Below are 20,703 nucleotides of genomic sequence, written 5' to 3'. Positions count from 1 at the left end.
TTTATGTGAACTATCTGGAAAAAATTCTAATTGGTGTGGGGATGAGGAAGCTCAGTCAGAATTTGAACAACTTCGTGATGCTTTAGTTGCTGCTCCACTTCTTTCACATCCGGATTTATCCAAAGATTTTTGTTTGGCGACGGACTCATCATACAAAGGCCTAGGTGCACATTTATTTCAAGAGATAGAAGAAGACGGCGTTGTAGTACAGAAAACTGTTGCCTTTGGAAGCCGTGTTCTCTCTAAATCAGAGAAGAATTATTCGATTACGGAACTTGAAGCTTTGGCTGTTGTATGGGCCTTCACAAAATTTCGCACATTTTTGTTTGGCAGACATACTAAGGTTTACACCGATCATCGAGCTCTGGAATTTCTTATGTCGACAAAATTAACTCACGGCAGATTGTCACGATGGGCGTTGTACCTACAGGAATTTGATTTTAGTATTGTTTACATACAGGGATCTTCAAATATTGTTGCTGATGCTTTATCACGTGCACCTATGGGTTTGAAACAAAGAGCTGAAGAGGACGGCAAAGAAAACCATTATTGTTTGATGTATATTCAAGGTGTTGCGTTTGAGAACTTTATTTCGTCTTCGCTCCAGGACATCGCTAAGGAGCAAAATAAGGATCCAATCTGGAAGGACATTAAGGAGAAGTGGAGGAGAAAGGAAAGCATAGCGATTAGACAGCATTATTTAGTTCGCAATGACATTCTTTTTAAACGGAAATCGTTCGACAACTCTGTTTGGTTAGTTTGTATTCCTGATGAGTGGGTCAATAAATTGATTTGGTACACACATTTCAGTTATGCGCACTTTGGTCCCAGAAAATGCTTTCATAAATTACGAGAAAATTGCTACTTCAGTAATATGGAAAAACGTATTCGATCTGTTCTTGCCAAATGCAAATTATGTCAAAAGGCTAAGCCGCCAACAGTTTCTCACAGAGCACCGTTGTTTCCTATCATTCCAGCGAAATTAAAGGAGATGGCTGCAGTCGATTTGTTCGGTCCAGTGGTTCGTTCTACTAATGGTTTTGCGTATATTTTCGTAGCAGTGGAATTAACATCAAAATATGTGTGTTTTACACCTTTACGCAAAGCAACAGCTCGTTCAGTATCTAATGCTTTCATCAAACATTTTCTTAAGGAAGTTGGTCATGTTGATAAGGTTATATCAGATAATGGATCACAGTTTCGCTCTAAAATTTGGCTTCGTACTCTACGGCGTCGTAAAATTAAACCAATTTTCATTTCACTTTTTCACCCTCAATCTAATCCTTCAGAGAGATGGATGAAGGAAATCAATAAATTGTGTCGTCTTTATTGTCATCAGAATCACAGAACTTGGGATCAGTATCTTCATATTTTTCAAAACATTCTGAATGAACTTCCTAATGACTCAACTTCTTTACCGCCTCTATTGATATTAAAAAATAAAGTACCAACAAATCGCATTTCTGAAATCGTTCCTTTTCCGCCTTCACGAAAACTGCGGCATTCTGAAGTTGTCAACCTGGCTCTACAAAATATTGCATCGGCGGCTGCTAGAAGAGAGAAATCAGCTAAACGTCCTGGTCGTTTAAAAATCTTGTCAGTTGGTCAAAAGGTATTAATTAAGTCCCACCGTTTGTCTCATAAAGGAAAAGGCTTGTGTCGCAAATTTTTTCTGCTTTATAACGGTCCATATAGAGTTCGCAAAATTATACATGATAACACTGTTGAAGTAGAAACTCTTAAATCTCGACGCTCTAAGGGAATACATCACATATCTAACGTAAAAATTTTTGTGGAATGACATACTTTTGAGTAACCAACAGTTACACGTAAACACGCAGAGAATACAAGGATACCGCGCCGTGTTCCGGCGGCGGCACATACTCAAAGCAACAGTCAGTCTGCGCGCCGCACAAGGCAGTCGTTGACCGCAAACAATCACTTCCTATGTCACGCGCCTACAGCTGATCGAGCGCTCAGTGCGAATGCACTGACAGACGTAAACAAATACACAGTCTAATTTCTCGGATTAAATTCAGTATAAAGCTATGGTGACCTCATAAATTATGTTATTAACGTTCAGTATTTTTCAGGATACGGTTGTATAAAGTATTTAAGACCTTCAGGTAAATTCTGTGCGTGTCCGACGTTAAGACGACTTGCTTTGGAGAAAATTTTCAGGAAGAAGGTCATTTCGAAGAAGAAAGTAATAAACAAAAAAAAGGTAACGGTTAATTGAGTTTATTTTTCAGGTAACATAATTCCACTTAGGTACGTACTTCAGACGTAATTTGCTGCTTGCGATTACGTGATTCATACTCTGTGTTAATTTCATGTTCTATGAATTTACTAGTGAAGCGACGTGCTTACGCATATTAACTGATTTTGACAATGATTAATTAATGAACAGGGTTGTTATTTGTATATATTATGCATCGCTTGGCTGCTATGCTTTTTCACTGATGTCATATTTTTCTATTATGTGCCTGCTGTGCTTATTTATTTAAATTATAATTGTCACCTGATTAATTGTGCTGATGTGGTTAGATATGTAAGTTATACTTTGTGATTTATCTGCTTGCGCCTTCATGTTTACTTCTTAAGATTACATATAAACATTTATTTGCTTATGCTGATATGATGCTAATGACCTGTTTATTATGATAGATAACATATTTGCTGCCTTGCTTATGGATTGCATATTTACACATTTCTGTTTTGTTGTCATAACTACTCTTCAATTTAGTATATAGAAATGCTGATATACTGTGTACAAACATAGAGACTAGGTTACACTATGGTATTAATTGTAGATTATTCGCTTGGCAGAGCCTTGTTATAGGGATTGTGCTGCATCCACTTGTTGACATTCTGTTCTCTACTGGTATATTTACTCGCTATTGCATGTTTTGCTTACGCTCAGTGCCTTATATTTTTAAGATAAGAAAATGAACTGCTATAATTCGACGAACGACATTAGTAAAAGAAAGTCATAGAAGTCACATGAGCTGAGGTTTTATGGAAGCTGTATAAATTTATGCTAATAGGAAGGAAGCTAACGACATGACATACCAAAACTAGGTTTAGACCATTGACAGTATTACACTGCATTTTTCGTGAGCAATTGAAATAGGAGGTGACACTTGACACAAAAAGTACTCCACATGTTTGCTTCTGCTATGATTCTTGAAGTGGTGTACACACTGAAATATTATGATCATTCACACTCCGTAATCGTACTTAATTACTGAGAGTTATTCGAACTAAGTCTGTTAGAGGTCATGTATGCATTTCTTTTATTTAATGATGGACAAGGAACCAAAATGTATCTTATAATTTATAATGAGTAGAAAATTTGTGTCAGATGGATTACACAGAGGTTGTGTGTGGACACTGTGTCTTCGGATTGTATGGGATGATGAGGTTTGCATTAGGTTTTTATCTGTACTTGTTCGAGGAGACTGACTAGAGGAAAGTGTTGCTATGGAAGCGAAATGATATTGGTGCTGAGGTTTATATGTATCGACGTATTATTGAGGTATTGAGATTAGGTGAAGTAGATGATTATTGGAGTTTTCGTGGACAAAAGGTAAGGTAAATGATATTGATGATCGACGTATTGAAAAGGTATTAGTGAAGTATTGAGATGTTGTGATGCTAATGATTATTGGAGTTTTGGTGGATAAGAGGTAAAGTAAATGAGGAGCATATTGTTTTTGTTGGTTTATATGGAACAAGGAGGATGAAGATGGCAGACTAGAACACTAAAGTAGAAAGAAGATTGCCTACACACACACTTTGTTAAATCAATAAGCAGTATACACTTTTTTTTTAAGAGAGGAAGTATTTGCATATCTTGGCTCACTGACAGTTGTTCAGCAATAGTACAATTTGATCTGGCTTGGCAAACATTGGTCTAGACATGATGACTATGACGTTGACTAACTATTATTGACTGTTATACATTGCTGCCACTACTACTTGATACACATGATGAACATCAACTTTTGACAGAATTGCATTTACACAGTTAACACTATTCAACTACACAATAGCACTAATGTGGATGAAAGATGAGTGAGTGTGTTTTGTGTGTTTTCCTTTTATAATCCCAGAGAAGTGATCCCAACCTATCTCCTAAATATTATTTTATTTGTTGGTAGTGGCTTGCACTGACACCCATAAATATTATAGGTTAACTGTTATTGTGTACTGTAATAGTTAATGTGACAATTACCTGATATCATTTGTGTGTTTATTATGATTTGTATGTTTAGTGTAAGAGCATTGATAATAATTTGTTAAAGAAATTGTATGTGCATTCAAACTATTGTTCATGACTGAACTGTCTCAGTAGTTATGGTGAATAGTATGGACTGTTACTTGCACTTTTTCTACATGATTGGTGTCACAAGGACATGTTTAATTTCTGCTGATGAACTGTGTGATCAGTGATTGTGAAAAAATTATGGACTGTTACTTGTACCTTCTCTACATGATTGGTGCCACTAGGACATGTTTAATTTCTGCTTATAAACTCTGATGAACAGTGTGATCAGTGATACTAGATTTTATGGAACTGCTTCTGCTGAGAAATGTGACTTGTTGCTGTGTGTACCTACTCAACATTGCTGGGTGCCACTGATGGATTGCTTCTACTGAAATGAAGTCACCTGTTGCTGTGTGCACCTGATCAACATTGCTGGTGCCACTAATGGACTGCTTCTACTGAAATGGTGTTACTTGTTGGTGTCTGCACCTGCTCAACATTGCTGGGTGCCACTGATGGATTGCTTCTACTGAAATGAAGTCACCTGTTGCTGTGTGCACCTGATCAACATTGCTGGTGCCACTAATGGACTGTTTCTACTGAAAAGATGTCACCTGTTGATGTCTGCACCTGCTCAACATTGCTGGGTGCCACTGATGGATTGCTTCTACTGAAATGAAGTCACCTGTTGCTGTGTGCACCTGATCAACATTGCTGGTGCCACTAATGGACTGCTTCTACTGAAATGGTGTTACTTGTTGGTGTCTGCACCTACTCAACATTGCTGGGTGCCACTGATGGACTGTTTCTACTGAAAAGATGTCACCTGTTGATGTCTGCACCTGCTCAACATTGCTGGGTGCCACTGATGGATTGCTTCTACTGAAATGAAGTCACCTGTTGCTGTGTGCACCTGATCAACATTGCTGGTGCCACTAATGGACTGCTTCTACTGAAATGGTGTTACTTGTTGGTGTCTGCACCTACTCAACATTGCTGGGTGCCACTGATGGACTGCTTCTACTGAAAAGATGTCACCTGTTGATGTCTGCACCTGCTCAACATTGCTGGGTGCCACTGACGGATTGCTTCTACTGAAATGAAGTCACCTGTTGCTGTGTGCACCTGATCAACATTGCTGGTGCCACTAATGGACTGCTTCTACTGAAATGGTGTTACTTGTTGGTGTCTGCACCTACTCAACATTGCTGGGTGCCACTGATGGATTGCTTCTACTGAAATGAAGTCACCTGTTGCTGTGTGCACCTGATCAACATTGCGGGTGCCACTGATGGACTGCTTCTATTGAAAAAATGTTACTTATTGGTATGTGCACCTGTTGACCATTGCTGGGTGCTACTGCTGGAACTGTCAACTGCTTATTCTTGGGCTATGGAAAGCGTTTATGTGAATATTTGTATAAACTGATTTTTTGTGTATTACTGTTAGTGAAAAATTATGAGACTCTTACTTGCACATATTCGTCATTGCTGACGCTATTGATTGAACTGTTTAACCACATAATACTTGTGTAAACTTATGTAAAGTCACATGTATGAAAGAAATTGTATTGCTTACTGTATTTTATATATTAGGTTATTGAAAGGTTAGTGCAAAGCCAAAATTTTATCTAGTTATATGATATTTACGTATTAATATTATCTTTTATTTTTGTCTGTATTTTTTGACGAATTTGGTGGTATTTTCACCACCAATGCTGGCAAAAATACCATCAAATTCTAGCCGTGGAGGAAGGGCATATGAAAGGTGGCTACACTGAGCCACAGCGACAGAGATCGCTAGAGAGCATTGTTCCGCCGCCTCCACGGGAGTGATTATTGAGATGTCGTAGTGGTCAGTGCTTGTCGAGGACTCGTGGTAGTCAATTGGTGTTCAGATGTGCCAGCCATGTCCTTTAATTTCGCTGGAATGATAGGAAACAACGGTGCTCTGTGAGAAACAGTTGGCGGCTTAGCCTGTTGACATAATTTGCATTTGGCAAGATTACCAACGCAACAACAAGCACAAGAGTAACTGTTCTGTGTGTGGGAGTGTGACTCAACGTACGCATCTGGCACGGTTCTTCTTCAACAACACAACAATTTTTAAATAACATTATACTGAATTAATTAAAGAAAATACAAATACCATAATTACTCAAGAGAACCACAATTACACTCTAATCCAAGAACACAAGCCAGATGCTTTGTTGACTGAACCTGTAATGACACATTATTTAAAACATGGAAATAATGAAAAATAAATCAAGTTTCGTTACCTTCATATATTGACCAAAATCACTCTCATAATTACAATATATCTCCACACCGCCTCGCTATTACCACATCTGAACAAGAACCTTTCAGTATCACATCTCAGCAAGCACTCCCTACTAGCACATCTGAACACCAACTGACTACCACGAGTCCTCGACAAGCACTGACCACTACGACATCTCAATAATCACTCCCGTGGAGGCGGCGGAACAATGCTCTCTAGCGATCTCTGTCGCTGTGGCTCAGTGTAGCCACCTTTCACAGTATGGGATGGCGCATTATCGTGACGCAGAATCCAATTATCAGCAATGTTGGCACGGACTCTTTGATGCAAATTCGTCATCCAATTTCATTTAGTCGAAGATGCGAAAAAATATTACTCTTCTACGCATTCTTCATTTAGAAACAGCAAAAGTGGCATCCGTTCATTTGTATCACATAAACCAAGCCATGTGTTAGCTTTAGACAAAATGTAATTAGAAAGAGTGCAACTTGACTCGAATAAAATGACAGACATCACAAACTACTTGCCATAAGCACTGCTCCAAAATGGTTCGTGGGATAGTGTAAGAGCAAGTGAACAGCAGGTAATTTGAGCATTTCTGACTTCATCAGTGTCATTTGAAAATTAAGTAGCCAATGTACATGGTGACACAGAATAATGGGAATGTTTGAAATTAGTAGTGGCAGCTATGAGCAGGTGGCAGCACTGCGGGTTCGTGACAGTTAGCGACTAAACAGTCCGCCATTTCGGTATTCATAGATCAGTGGAACGGCCAACAGCGTGCGTTGGCCATAAAAATGTTTTATAAAAACAATGACAGTTTGGTAGCGGCGCAGAGGGAGTTTCGACGTTTTTATAACCTAGGACGTCATGATTCTGTTCCGTCGAAACACGCGGTAAAATGTTAGATTAGTAGCTTTGAAGAGACTGGATCTGCCCTCAAGAAGAAACCAACAGGACGACCAAGAAATGTGCGTTCTCCAGCGAACACTGATGTTGTACGCGAGTCTGTCTTACGTAGCTCACGGCGTTCAGTTCGTAAGCAAACAGCAGTGGCTGGAATGTCCCGGGAGAGTGTTCGAGGAACTCTTCAACTTGATTTAAAATTTCATCCGTACAAACTACATATGGTGCAACAAGTGAAGGACAACGAATGCCGATTACAAATGATAACAAAAATGAACAATGACGATGAATTTCTAAACAAGTTGTGGATGTCAAAAAATGGTTCAAATGGCTCTGAGCACTATGGGACTCAACTACTGAGGTCATTAGTCCCCTAGAACTTAGAACTAGTTAAACCTAACTAACCTAAGGACATCACAAACATCCATGCCCGATGCAGGATTCGAACCTGCGACCGTAGCGGTCTTGCGGTTCCAGACTGCAGCGCCTTTAACCGCACGGCCACTTCGGCCGGCTGTGGATGTCAGATGAGGCACATTTTCATCTCACAAGTTATGTGAATAAACAGAACTACAGTTACTGGGCAAATACAAATACTAATGACGTTCATGAGCGTCGTTTACACGCTAGTAAAGTGACAGTATTGTGTGGGGTTTCATCACATGGGATTATCGGACCGGATTTTTTTGCAAATAAACAGGGAAACACAATAACTGTCAATGGTGATCGTTACTTGGAGATGTTACGAACTTTCGTTACACCTGCATTGAACAAGTTTCCAAACGTTCAAGGAGCTTGGTTTCGACAGGACGAAGCGACATCACACCCTGCACGGCAATCAGTGGCATATGTGCGAGAATTAATTGGCAACCGTGTGGTCTCACGAACCGGTAACATTCGCTGGCCCCGTAGGTCGCCAGATTTATCCGTTTGTGATTTTTTCTTGTGGGGCTACCTCAAGAGCAAAGTCTACACGACTCGACCAAGAACCCTGGATGAATTAAAACAGAGAATTCAGAATGCAATTCACAGTATCCCAGCTGAGATGCTGCAGCGGTCAAAGAGGAATTTCAACAGCAGATTAGACGAATGTATTCGTACAAGAGGACGCCATCTAAAGGACGCAATTTTTAAAAAGTGATAAATGCCAGCAATGTTTCGTAAATGTTAAAGTTGTAAGGTTTGAATTACTATGAATGAAATTTCTTTCCTTCATCACTTCTAGTTTTATTTGATTGTGGAAATCTTCCCGTTTTTCTGTGTCACCCGGTATCTTCATTTGTTACTGCTGACACATTTCTTTTTGTTTCGTCCAAGTTTGTGGGAAACTCAAAAGCTCCCACAGTAAATATGTTTTCATCTTTCATAATTATGAAATTAAAATAACATTTGCTTATCTGAACAGCACTATGTGTGACTATACTTCTCTTTTCACGAACGCCGTAAGTCATCATTCCTTGAAAAGAAACTATGGTCAATACTGTATTTCAATAGAAAAATATGTTTTGCAGTATTAGCATTAAAGCAAAGTAGCCAATCCTTTGTGTACTATCATTTGCCAAAACATAGTCTGGGTACCTTGAAATGATATGACACATCACACTGCATGGTTTGAAACACCATAGAGTGCAAATTACCGCCACCACTACGAATTATCACTAAGTAATACAGCTCTCCGGCTCTGTTACATGCTTTCTACATTAGCTCCACTCCGTACACAACAGTGCATCGCCTAAAGTACATCAAACAAAGGCAACAAGTGACCTCCTGGCTTACTGAAAATTCTTCTTATATGTGGTGCGTTAAATTCGAAGCAGCGTAGTAGCCTTGACCAAAAACTAAAATGTAGCCAGACCGTTACCAATATGTGACCTGAGATTATAAGCTGCCAAATTATCAGTATTTGTTACCGAACGGTTTCCTTAAAGTAAAAAAAAAGAAGGCATTGTTGAAAAACCATGAATATGCAAAGAAGGAATTTTAATTTTTTATTCCATAGGTAGGACGATTTTTTGACAGAGTAACTTCAAGAGTTTTAGGCTGCATTTATCTACGATCCTGAAAACTGTGATTTCTTAGTGAGTTTATATCTTCCACATGCAGCCAGTATGACGCAGCCACGTATCTGTTACATCGACTGGGCATATTCCCAGAATCACAAATGGAGCCTCAGCTGGTGTAGTCCCGGAAACTTTGGAGAATGTTAGGAGTACGATTACTGGAAGAGTGGTACTGAATGCAGTGTTATGTGACAGGAAGGGCGACAACACGTTGCGATTCCGCGATCTGCAGTTATCATGAGACAACCCTACACAATCTGTTCCCTTTACGCTCCAATTTGAAAAACTGCAAAATTACGACCACTAGCACTAGGGCCTTAGGAAATTTCATTTGTTGCATGAATTACGAATTTAACTGTCTGAATATAAATTTAATGTAATAAGATGGCTTTATGTTCATGTTTTTCAAGTTTTCAGACCCCTAAGCAGTTAGAAATTAATGTATCAAGAAATATAAGCTACATAACATTATTGTTTCGCTTAAGGAATGTCTTGTATATGTTTTTAAAACCGACTTACTTATTGAATTTGATCATACAGTGTAAGCTGTCACGGCAGGTATTGACTTCACTTGAAACTTCCTGGCAAATAGGCCGTGATGGATGTATAAAACTTTCTCCTAACGTTTCATCTCCGACTGTGGGAGACGGCTTCAGATGCAAAGCTGCTAACTGGAATTATAACTCGAGAGAGCACCGAATGCGAGAGGCAATGTGTAGGGAAACAGATCATTTCGACTACGAGATTATCTCTGGTAATGCCAACATCCTCGATTGAATGTAATCGATCGTTATTCTTACGGTGCAACGTTGACACCCAATTTTATCTAATTTAACAGTTTCCTCATTTGTGTTAAAATTACTACAGTGTTTATAAATCTCAATAGCCTCTCTACACATGATAATGCAATGTTTTCGATATGACGCTCATCTCACTATATTTTCTTCCATGATTTCCCTCTCCGCCATGACCGATTTATCCGTATGTCCCAGACGGCAGTTCTTCTTGTGTTCCACCTGAAGGGTGCTAACACTACCTTTCGTGGTACCAGGGGGTACCAGATATAAACCAGTCCATAAGTACAAGGAATTCTATGTACACTCTGTGTAGCCAGAGGATGTCGTATATCTTCTGCCGATCTTAAACATTCTTTTAACGTCCTGGTGGGTCTGAAGATAATTTACACACAATACTTGCTCAACACTTTTCCAGTGCATTCTGTAATTTACTAATGAACGAAATGAAAACTTTCCCCACGGGTGGCCGTTATTCCTCGTTGATCCTGATTCTTTTCATAGGGCAAAGAGCTCGTTCCATCTTCTTCTTAGAATAACCACTTTTCTTGAATGTCGATCATAGATGATCAACATTATCTTTTAAATAAGTCGGTTCACAAAACGTGTATGTCCTGTGTACCAAGGTTTCAATCACACCTCTTTTTTATCTGGGGTGGTGGTTAGAAATCTTATGAAGGTAACAGTCAGTGTGCTTGGTTTTTCTGTATACCCTGTGACTCAATTACCTGCCCTAGCGACGGACAACTGACACGTCTAAAAAATTCAGTTGGCCATTGCTCTCCGTCTCCACAGTAAATTAGATTTTCGGGTTGATACCGCTGAGATGTATCACGAAGGTATCTAACTCACTGTACCGTGTGTCCCTGCTATGAAAGTATCATCGACATAACGATACCACCTGGGTGTTCTTTTACTGGCATTCTGCAACTCCCGTTGTTCAAAGGTCTCCATAAACATTGCATTTCTTCTTTATAATAAGTATGCCATGCTCTCTGTGTAGTGTGGCAAACTTTTGAATGTTTATTGGGTTATTAAACCTTTTTATTGATCACGAAAGTGTATTTCTTTTTTAATGAACGCTTATATAATCGTCTATACACAGCGATGGGAAATATATATAGCTAGTCTATTTTACTGTCAAAGGTTGCAAATTTTTTAACCCTTAATTACTAGTTTCGGACCGCCGCCCGTGGATGGACTTAATGGCCTGAAATTAGTTATCATATGTATAGAGAGAAAAAAATGCGGTTTGTGATGGTGAAATAAACGAATTTTTGAACCTAAAGAGACCATCGCTACTGTTCTCATTCAGTCGTGTCAAAAGTTGTGACAGAGCTCGAACAGCAAAAACTGTACATTACGTTAAATTAACAGACTTATGCGCTTTTCTAGTCCTTCAGATTTCGGAGAGGAATTTGAAGGGGAATAGAATGAGTGCAATAGAAACAAAATTGTTGAGGCTCGTTGACTTATTGCCTTGTAATTTTCGCGTCGGAATCTTAGGTTGACGTTTGCTTAATGATTTTCCTGACGTTTCGCGAGCACGAGTGGCTGGCATTGTCAAAGAAACCGCTACCAGCAACGGAGAGTAGATCTTTCACAATGTCAGCAATTCATGCTGGCGAAATGTCAGGAAAAACGTCAATCAAGCGTCGGCCGAAAATCTCGAGACGAAAGCCAACAGGTAATACGCCACAGAAACGTTTTATTTTGAGTGAGACTCAGTCTACGACGTTGACAGAAAAATTTATCACATAAATATATTCGCTACGTAATTCGCTACATCATCGATCACCACGGAATGTTTTCATGCCAGAAGTCAATACGTTCCTTGTTGACATTCTCACTTAATTGAAAATCGTCCGTGATGTGCATGTACTTCAACGCAGACGTCGTGAAGGGCTGCCAGTCAATTGTCTCGCCGTCGGGAGACGGTGTTCTGCAACAGTGAAGGAAATCACCTTTAGACATACTGTGATTGTATGATGCCGCATGGAGCTCCTGTCTACCTCAGAATTTTCGCCAAACATATTGTGTTACTGAATTCCTGGTAATTGTTTATATTCGTTTACTTTACAAGTAAATGGATGTTTTAAAGTATGAACAGTGATTTTTTTGTATTCTGCAGAGACAGCTGTAGAAAGTTCGTAGTCAAAATAAATAAATAATTCCAAAGGTGCACGAAGCTCATATACTGGTGTCTATATCGTACTTTAGCTTGTTCGTCATTTTCGTTTGCCATTTGTTCCCAGCTTCAGTTTTAACACTAGAAAAGGACGTATCAATAATTTACATATATGCTTATGTCTTTGCTTTTGATATTTTCTGCTCTCGTGTGTGTGTGTGTGTGTGTGTGTGTGTGTGTGGTGTGTGTGCTCTGAAATCAGAGAGACTGAGTAATGTAATCTACTAGCGGAAGCAGGGATCTAGGAGAAACAATTTAAGTACAATAAAGATGCTGTGTGTTCTTCTTTAGTTACAAGTTTCGGGGAAAAAACAGTTATTACTCACTGTTCAAAACTAAACCATACCATACGGGATAACTAAGACATAGAGTCTATCTATTTTCTATTTTTAAATACATTGCATTCCTCTGAAAATTGGCGTATACAAATATTTTGGAAAACTCCTAATTTTATTAAAGCATAACATTACATATTACGCTTCTTTTCACACTGCAGGAATCAACTTTTTGAAAATTTTGTCACAATGTTTTAATGAAACCGTGAATAGAATTCGTGAAAGATGTCGTTACTGTTACATTGGCAGGGGAGGGAGAATCCTCTGTCACTCTTCCTAAATGGTCAAGTGTTAGAAACTGTTCGCCGTTCCTTCAATGCTGTACTTTGTAATCAATAGAACTACTTTGGTCTAATGATATAAAAATATTGTTCTACTTTTGACTGACGTGGCTATATACATTAAAATAGCTGTCATTGGCTTACACACACGAAAAGAGGAGCCAAGAGTAGCAAGATAGTCTAAAATGATTCATGTATTTTGCAGCGTTCATACGTTGCATCGTATCTGCGAGGAACTATGGACTGTGTTTGGCAGTGCTGATGCTCTGACCGACAACGGCAATAAAGCTTCTGTTAAGGCACCATACAGAAATGAATTTTTTCACAACTTGGATCCGGAAGCAACCCTACCCTCTTGTCCCACCGGCAGTAGGATTTGATCCGTGCCTAAGTAACACTGAATATTATGCTGACAATTCACTTTAGTAGCTACTGACTTAAGACAAAAACTAAATCTCTATCAGTCACTTTTATCTTAATCCTCAGTGACGCGTTTTGCGGATTTTCCGCCTCATCCTTGAATGGATACAGTGGCTCGCATCTGAATTTTTGATTATTGTGTATCCATCTGAGGATGAAGGTGAAAATCCTTGAGAAGGATAAAAAAAAGAAATACACACGTATTTATTTCATTTTATCTTATGACATAGACAGTCCCCAGTTCCATCAAACAGTCTTCCACAAACAACTGGGATTAACTTCTGATTTGCTTTTGAGTGAAGCGATATGCGAATTTGGTGGTGTACGTCTCAGAAAGGTAGACGGAAGTAAGAGCGATGCAGTTGTGCAAAAAGGACAGTTCCTATTTGAAGGAAACCAAGTTTTCAAAACAGTGGGTACTGTTGCTGTTATTTGAACGATGAAACTCCTGCATTGGTTCCTGGTAGATTCACAGTGAATTAGTTGGCTTCATTTAAATATCAAAGATTGACAAACAATGCAACTCGCTTTTTCGCGGAACAGAACCTTGTCTGGGAGAAATTGTCACACTTTCACAATTGAGAACCTGACGGTGGTTTTCATCATTGACTGCAATGCAGTCTTGTAAGTGTAAAAGTAATTTTTCCTTTTTTTCTTTAAAAATTTTGGTAGCGTAGTTGTTATACAGTCATATTTTCAGTTTTTGGGGGTATAAATATACAAAGTTAAAGTCATACGTTAAAAAATCACTTTACGTAAATTCAGCTTTTAAATAACTTTGACACAGTACTTGAAAGAATAGACTGTATGATATTCTACAAGAGTGTAGAACATAGTAATCTGGAGACTGTATAATGCTCGTCTATATGATTAATGAAATGACATTTCATGTAGCAGCAGAATAGCTCAAACACAGCGGCAGCGCTAACATCCAAAAACATAAACCTTAAGATCACATAAATATTCGTCAATATAGCCATGTTTGGGGAACAGCTCTGAGTAGATAGACAGAAATTGTGAAAAACTGTTAGAAATGTTCCTACACCGAATTTCTCTTTAGCCAATGTTTATGGTGTTGACCTAACACTATCAATATTATTGTCTGTATGTGTTCCTTCACAGCTTCCTCATTGTTACTGTAATAAACGTATTTCTGACAAAAAAATCTTGACTCAGCGCTGTATATTCAAGCATTGCTTTCCGCTCTGCTGTTGTCATCAAAAAAGATACAGCGACTAAAAAAGTAGTGGGTTCAGTTAATAAGTGACTTAATATCTGAATAGACTGTAATGTGTACAGAAACTTACTGGAGGGTATTAGCTCAGGAACAAAGCAGACGTAGTTATACGTACCCATACTTGATGAAGTTGGACCAGAGCCTGACCAGATTGGACCTCATGCGCCCATACACGCTATCTGGATCCGGCAGCTGAGAGTTCCCAGCAAAGAACAGCACATCCGTCTCCGCCGCATGCCACGAACCTTTAAGCAATGCAGACGGCACTTTAGTCGAGGGTATTCTGGCACAATTACACTCTCTGACGTTCATGTTCACACATTTAGCGGGGCACGAACAGAAACCACAGACATCGATTGTCAGCTACAGACATTAGTCGCCTTGTACAGTGTCGTCAGGAACAATGTAAAAGACAGAGAAATAACTGTTAAGAAAAAAATTCGATATGTTGCGCTGTTTCCCAGTTATTTTGCAATGAAGTTAGCCAATCAGTCTATTGCACGCGAAAATTCAAGCGGCCAGCCAGAAATGGTGTCACCAAACATGTTCTACATTTGTTTTCCTAGAACCGAACAAGAGAATGATACAAAAATTGGGCATGGGAAGGTAGTGAGGATCGAACCCGAGCCCAAGGCTGAGCAGTCTCGTGCGCTATCATCTACGCTATGAGAACAACTGACACTAATTGTAAATGACGAGCCGCTTGAACTTTCGCGCGTAACGGTATTTATTGACTAACTTCAATGCTAATTAACTCGGAAACGGCGCAAAGCATCAATTTTCTTTCTTAATAATGATTTCTCAGCACAATCTACCTCGCAACACCCTTACAAACTTTTCAGACTGTTTCTGACCACCCTGTATAATAGTCCCAGTGGACTGACACTGCACATCTATCAATTTTGGGTGTGGTAGAGATCACCAAAATTTCCGAATCGAAAGATATATTTCTTAGATTTCAATTTTCGTATTCCACTTCATATGAGACTAGCTGTCAATGCTTCGCAAAGGAAGCTAAAAATAAGGCTTGTATATATCGTCAATTTTGTTTGGGATTTGGCTGCTATATCATTGACGGACAGTGAGAAAAGGGATGCTTATTTTTTTACTCTCATTCACGAAGAGAAAGTGTAAAAATTAGTGATTTAGAAATATCCATTTACTAAACACCGCAGTTTTTAGCAGTTCTACGTCTTCACCAACCTGTATGTGTGTCTAGCGGAAGAAAAGGGGTTCAATATACAGACAAATAAAGTCATGTACACCCCGTTGTGATGGTAGTATTTTAACTCTATGGACGCATTTGAGCTTGATTTCTAAAAGAATGTGCTGATTTCCCTTGACGTCCGAATTTACTGACAAAAGATCTGAGAGGAGAAAGCTTTTGGTTTACAACGTCACGAGGGCCATATGTGTGTTCAGTGAGTGAACCCGTAATGTAAAATTTAGCTAGACCTCATACACCGTAGAGTGCAACTTCAACACGGCCAGACTTTCATGTATGTGAGTTTGCTAAATTCGCATTATCTGAAAAGTGCTGGTCAGATCACAAAGTTGTCATAGTTTCGCGAAAGTTACCTTATATGCTGATTCCGTATTACTAATATGTGGCACTTGGTCTTTGCATTTCTGTTAGTTTTTCCTTTGTAAGAGTGGTCTCTGTGTTTCTTTTGCTTTCCCTTTGTAGTATAGCATTCTCCATGAAAATTAACGACAGATGCTCTTTACGGAAGGAACGTTAAAATACAGTGAGTTCCTAGTACGGGGATCCTAGCCCATAAGGTGGTGAAATAGGGATGAAAGGTTTTTGGAAAATACGTCGCTATTAATGTAGTTTTAAAACTAGACCTGTGAAAACTCGTATTTGATTTCTCGGTGAGTAATAAAGAAATATGTGTTTTAGCATTTCTGGAAGTTAAGTGGATGAAAGCTTTTTTTTTTTTTAGAAAATCATTATTGAAGAACTACTAACGTATTTTTAAAGCTACATTTATGAAAACTGGTATTTTCATTCCTTGGTTTCAAATTTTTAAAAAAATATGCATTTCAATGCCTACGGAAATTCAACCCTTAGGGGGTGAAATCTTTGATGAAATGTTTCATGAAACTATCTCATTATGAAAGTATTTTTAAAGCTGAATCCACGAAAATGTGAATTTGGCTTCTTGGTTGGAAATAAAAAAACACATGTTTTGCTGTTTTTGGAAACTGAACCCCTATGGTGGTGAAAGAGGGAATGACAGTTTTTATGGAAATATTTCATTATTCATTATTTTTGAATGTAAATCTATGAACATTTGTGTTTGGCTTCTCAGTTAGAAATAAAAAAGTACTTATCTCACAGTTTTTGGAAATTCAACCTCTAAAGCGATAAAATACTTTACGAAACCCTTCATTGTGAAAACGTTTTTCAAGCTAAATCATTGAAAATTGGTATTTGCCTTCTTGATTAGAAATGAAAAAATACATGTTTCACTGTATTTGGAAATTCAGCCCCTAAATGGGTGATTCATCATCGCCCGGCCCAAATCACTCTTAAGTTGTACGCATCGTTTAAGAATTGACTGTTTGAAATTACACTCTTAAGGGGGTTTAAGTACGAGATGAAAGGTTTTTTGAAAATATGTCACTATTAAGGCAAGCTAGAACTACGAAAATTAGTATTTGGCTTCCCAGTCGGAAGTAAAACAAACAGGTGTTTCGTAATTTTTTGAAATTCAGCCACCAAGGGGGAAAATATTTGGTAATGTTTTTTTAAAAAATAAATCATGATTAAAGAACTACTAAAGCACTTTTAAAGCTGCATCTATGAAAACAGGTATATGACATCTCGCTGTCAAATAAATAATGTGTATTTCAATTTTTTTGGAAACCGAACCCCCATAAGGGAGTGAAATATGGGATGAAAAATTGTATAATTTTCAAAGCTAAATCCATGTACATTTCTGTTTACCTTCTCTGTTAAAGATAAAAATATGTGTTTCATTGTGTTTGGAAATTCGAAACGTAAACTTTTTAAGAAAATATTTCGTCATGTTAAAAAATTTTTAGAGCTGAAACTATGAAAACTGGTACTTAACTTCTCAGTTAGATGTAAAGAACTATGTATTACAGGCATGAAAGTTTCTTCTATGGAAATATTACCACAAGATAGCAAAGGCATGATTAGTGCCGCGCTGGGTAGCCGTGCGGTAAGGCTAGGCGCAAATTGAGACGCGTTCAGCCCGTGTGACGCGGCGCAACGCAGCGCGCTTTTTTGTAACTACACAGGTTCAAATGCAACCGCGCAATTGCGACGCGATTCGACGCGAGTGGGACGAGACACGCGCCTGCGCCAGGTCGCGCGGCGTTGTGGTTGTGGCATAGTTTCTCGCGCCGCGCGTCGCGCGTACCTCGCTAGCACAGTGGGAAATTTTAGGCGGGGAGCGGAATTGGCCGTATGCTCACATCGGAACGGTGCATATGAGCAGTGGTAGTACTGCCCATAAGATAAATATTGCATTACTGTATACTAAATTTTATTGCCTTTGGGTAGTGTTTCGTTTTTCGACATTTAAACCCTCCAGCTTTCTTCGTTAGTATATTATACTTTCCTGTTATTTATATCTGTATAGTTTTGTTTTGTTTTGTGTTTCTTCTGTCAAGAAAAATGCACACTTCAGTAACTGGTGAGCCATTGGCCGCTGGAATTGTATCACATGCATCCACGATGTTTTCAGATCGCAAGAAGGGACAGTGGGTAGTGAATAAGGAAGCAAGGAATATTGTAAAATCATGTGATTAAGAAGCAAGGCAGGAAGTAAAACAAGGTTATCTTCTCACGCCCTAGTATGCTGGCGTATCTGTACGAACTGTTACAAAAATTTGGAAAGGCATAATCTCCACAGGTGTGATCCCTTTGTGCTCCTCGTAAAAAGCATCCAAGATCTGAAGTACAGAAGTCTCACTGTGATTACTTCGATACGGATGTAATAATGTAATACGACACACTGTACTGCACAGATGTGAACATCACATTTTCACTGCAAGCTAGAAACAGTCCAAAAGCAGCCACAAATAACAGTGATTTAATTGGTTCGCAATGATGAGAAAAAGTATTTCAATTGTTGCATGCACATTAGCAGCATTAATAAAGTAATTATAGAACAGGCTACACAAATGAAGAAAATGGTCAGTATTATTACGAAAGTAGGAATATCCTAAAAGAGTGTCATGATTAGATATATTTAATTTGAAACTTTCCTGGCAGATTAAAACTGTGTGCTCTACTAGAGCACTTGCCCGCGAAAGGCAAAGATCCCGAGTTCGAGTCTCGGTCCGGCACACTGTTTTAATCTTCCAGGAATGTTTCATATCAGCACACACTGCGCTGCAGAGTGAAAATCTCATTCTGGAAACATCCTCCAGGCTGTGGCTAAGCCATGTCTCCGCAATTTCTTCTCTTTCAGGAGTGCTAGTTGTGCAAGGTTCGCAGGAGAGTATCTGTTAATTTTGGAAAGTAAGAGATGAGGTACTGGCAGAAGTAAAGCTGTGAGGACGGGTTGTGAATCGTGCTTGGGTAGCTCAGTTGGTAGAGTACTTGCCCGCAAAAGGCAAAGGCCCCGTGTTCGAATCTCGGTCCGGCACGCAGTTTTAATCTGCCAGGAAAGTTTCATATCAGTGCACACTCCACTACAGAGTGAAAATCTCATTCTATACTTAATCTGTTGAAATGTACTGCTGACAAAGGCAGATATACTTTCATGACAATGTTTTTCGAACTCCAGCTCACAAGGCACACATGGCTAGCTTCTGCATTCCTGTCGCGCGCATTCACCTTCCGCTGCTGACTGTACACTGACCATTGTGTTGTGCGACAGATCAATTGTTTATTTTTCTCAATAACAACTATTTTATTCGCGATCACATATTGTCAGTTTGGCAAGCAGTAGGTGAGTAACCAGTATCTGGCATGTGCCTATCATTCCGCCTGAAGGATCGCTCGTCATTATTTTAATACTGCTCAGATCAAGACAAGGAATAAAATCGTTTGGTAAGTTTCCATTCCAGTCGCTCAGTGTTAAAAATACGATGGGTTACGGGGATTTCACGGAAATTCCAACAGAATTGGTAATCTATTTTTGAGTGAGTTGTAAACCTTTTCTCATTCGAAGATGTGGTGTCACCGCCAGACACCACTCTTGCTAGGTGGTAGCCTTTAAATCGGCCGCGGTCCGTTAGTATACGTCGGACCCGCGTGTCGCCACTATCAGTGATTGCAGACCGAGCGCCGCCACACGGCAGGTCTAGAGAGACTTCCTAGCACTCGCCCCAGTTGTACAGCCGACTTTGCTAGCGATGCTATACTGACAAACTACGCTCTCATTTGCCGAGACGATAGTTAGCATAGCCTTCAGCTACGTCATTTGCTACGACCTAGCAAGGCGCCATTACCAGTTTATATTGAGATTGTAATTATGTATCATCAAGAGCGATGTTCTCCAATTATGGATTAAAGTTAAGTATTCCAAGAGCTTCGTACTTTATTTATTAGACTCAACTCCTTTAATTGTTCCAGACCTCACGCCAGTCTGCGTGAGCTTAAACGTGTGCATTTCGGCCTCCTCTAGCAACACGGTGTTGGCTCTTCTGCCAACACATCAGAAGAAGCATCACCGTTTATGAGTAACGGCCACATTTCTCTTGGTGACTGGTTTAACTGTACTTCCTTTGTCACAGTGTAATTTGCCAAACTCATCTCACAGCGGTTATTGGGACACAATTCCGAAACGGACCGCCTCATTAAACAAGTAATTAGCAAGCACAGAGCTCAATAGCTTACGAAAAACCTCATAGTGTTGGTTTGTAGTAACATAAAAGAAGAAATTTGATGTTTATTTGCATACTAGGAAGCTCTTGTTTCGCTAGCTGTCGATAACTCTAAAAAAAATTA

General features: G+C 39.1%; 1 protein-coding gene across 1 annotated transcript in view; it reads right to left on the bottom strand.

Moving 5' to 3' along the window:
• Positions 1-11,777: 11,777 nt before the first annotated feature.
• LOC126198942 (acetylcholinesterase-like) overlaps positions 11,778-20,703 on the bottom strand; it is a 78,716-nt gene continuing 69,790 nt past the window's right edge. Inside the window, exons 9-10 of the mRNA XM_049935586.1 lie at positions 14,887-15,016; positions 11,778-12,252 (exon numbers count right to left, since the gene is read on the bottom strand). Of these exons, the coding sequence (XP_049791543.1) occupies positions 12,105-12,252; positions 14,887-15,016 (278 nt within the window). The 3' untranslated portion in view covers positions 11,778-12,104. The remainder of the gene's footprint in view (positions 12,253-14,886; positions 15,017-20,703) is intronic.

The sequence above is a fragment of the Schistocerca nitens genome, chromosome 8, assembly GCF_023898315.1.
Source record: "Schistocerca nitens isolate TAMUIC-IGC-003100 chromosome 8, iqSchNite1.1, whole genome shotgun sequence".
In the NCBI taxonomy this organism is placed as follows: Eukaryota; Metazoa; Arthropoda; class Insecta; order Orthoptera; family Acrididae; genus Schistocerca; species Schistocerca nitens.
Note: the sequence above shows the minus strand (reverse complement) of the source record. Positions and strands in the feature narration are given on the sequence as shown.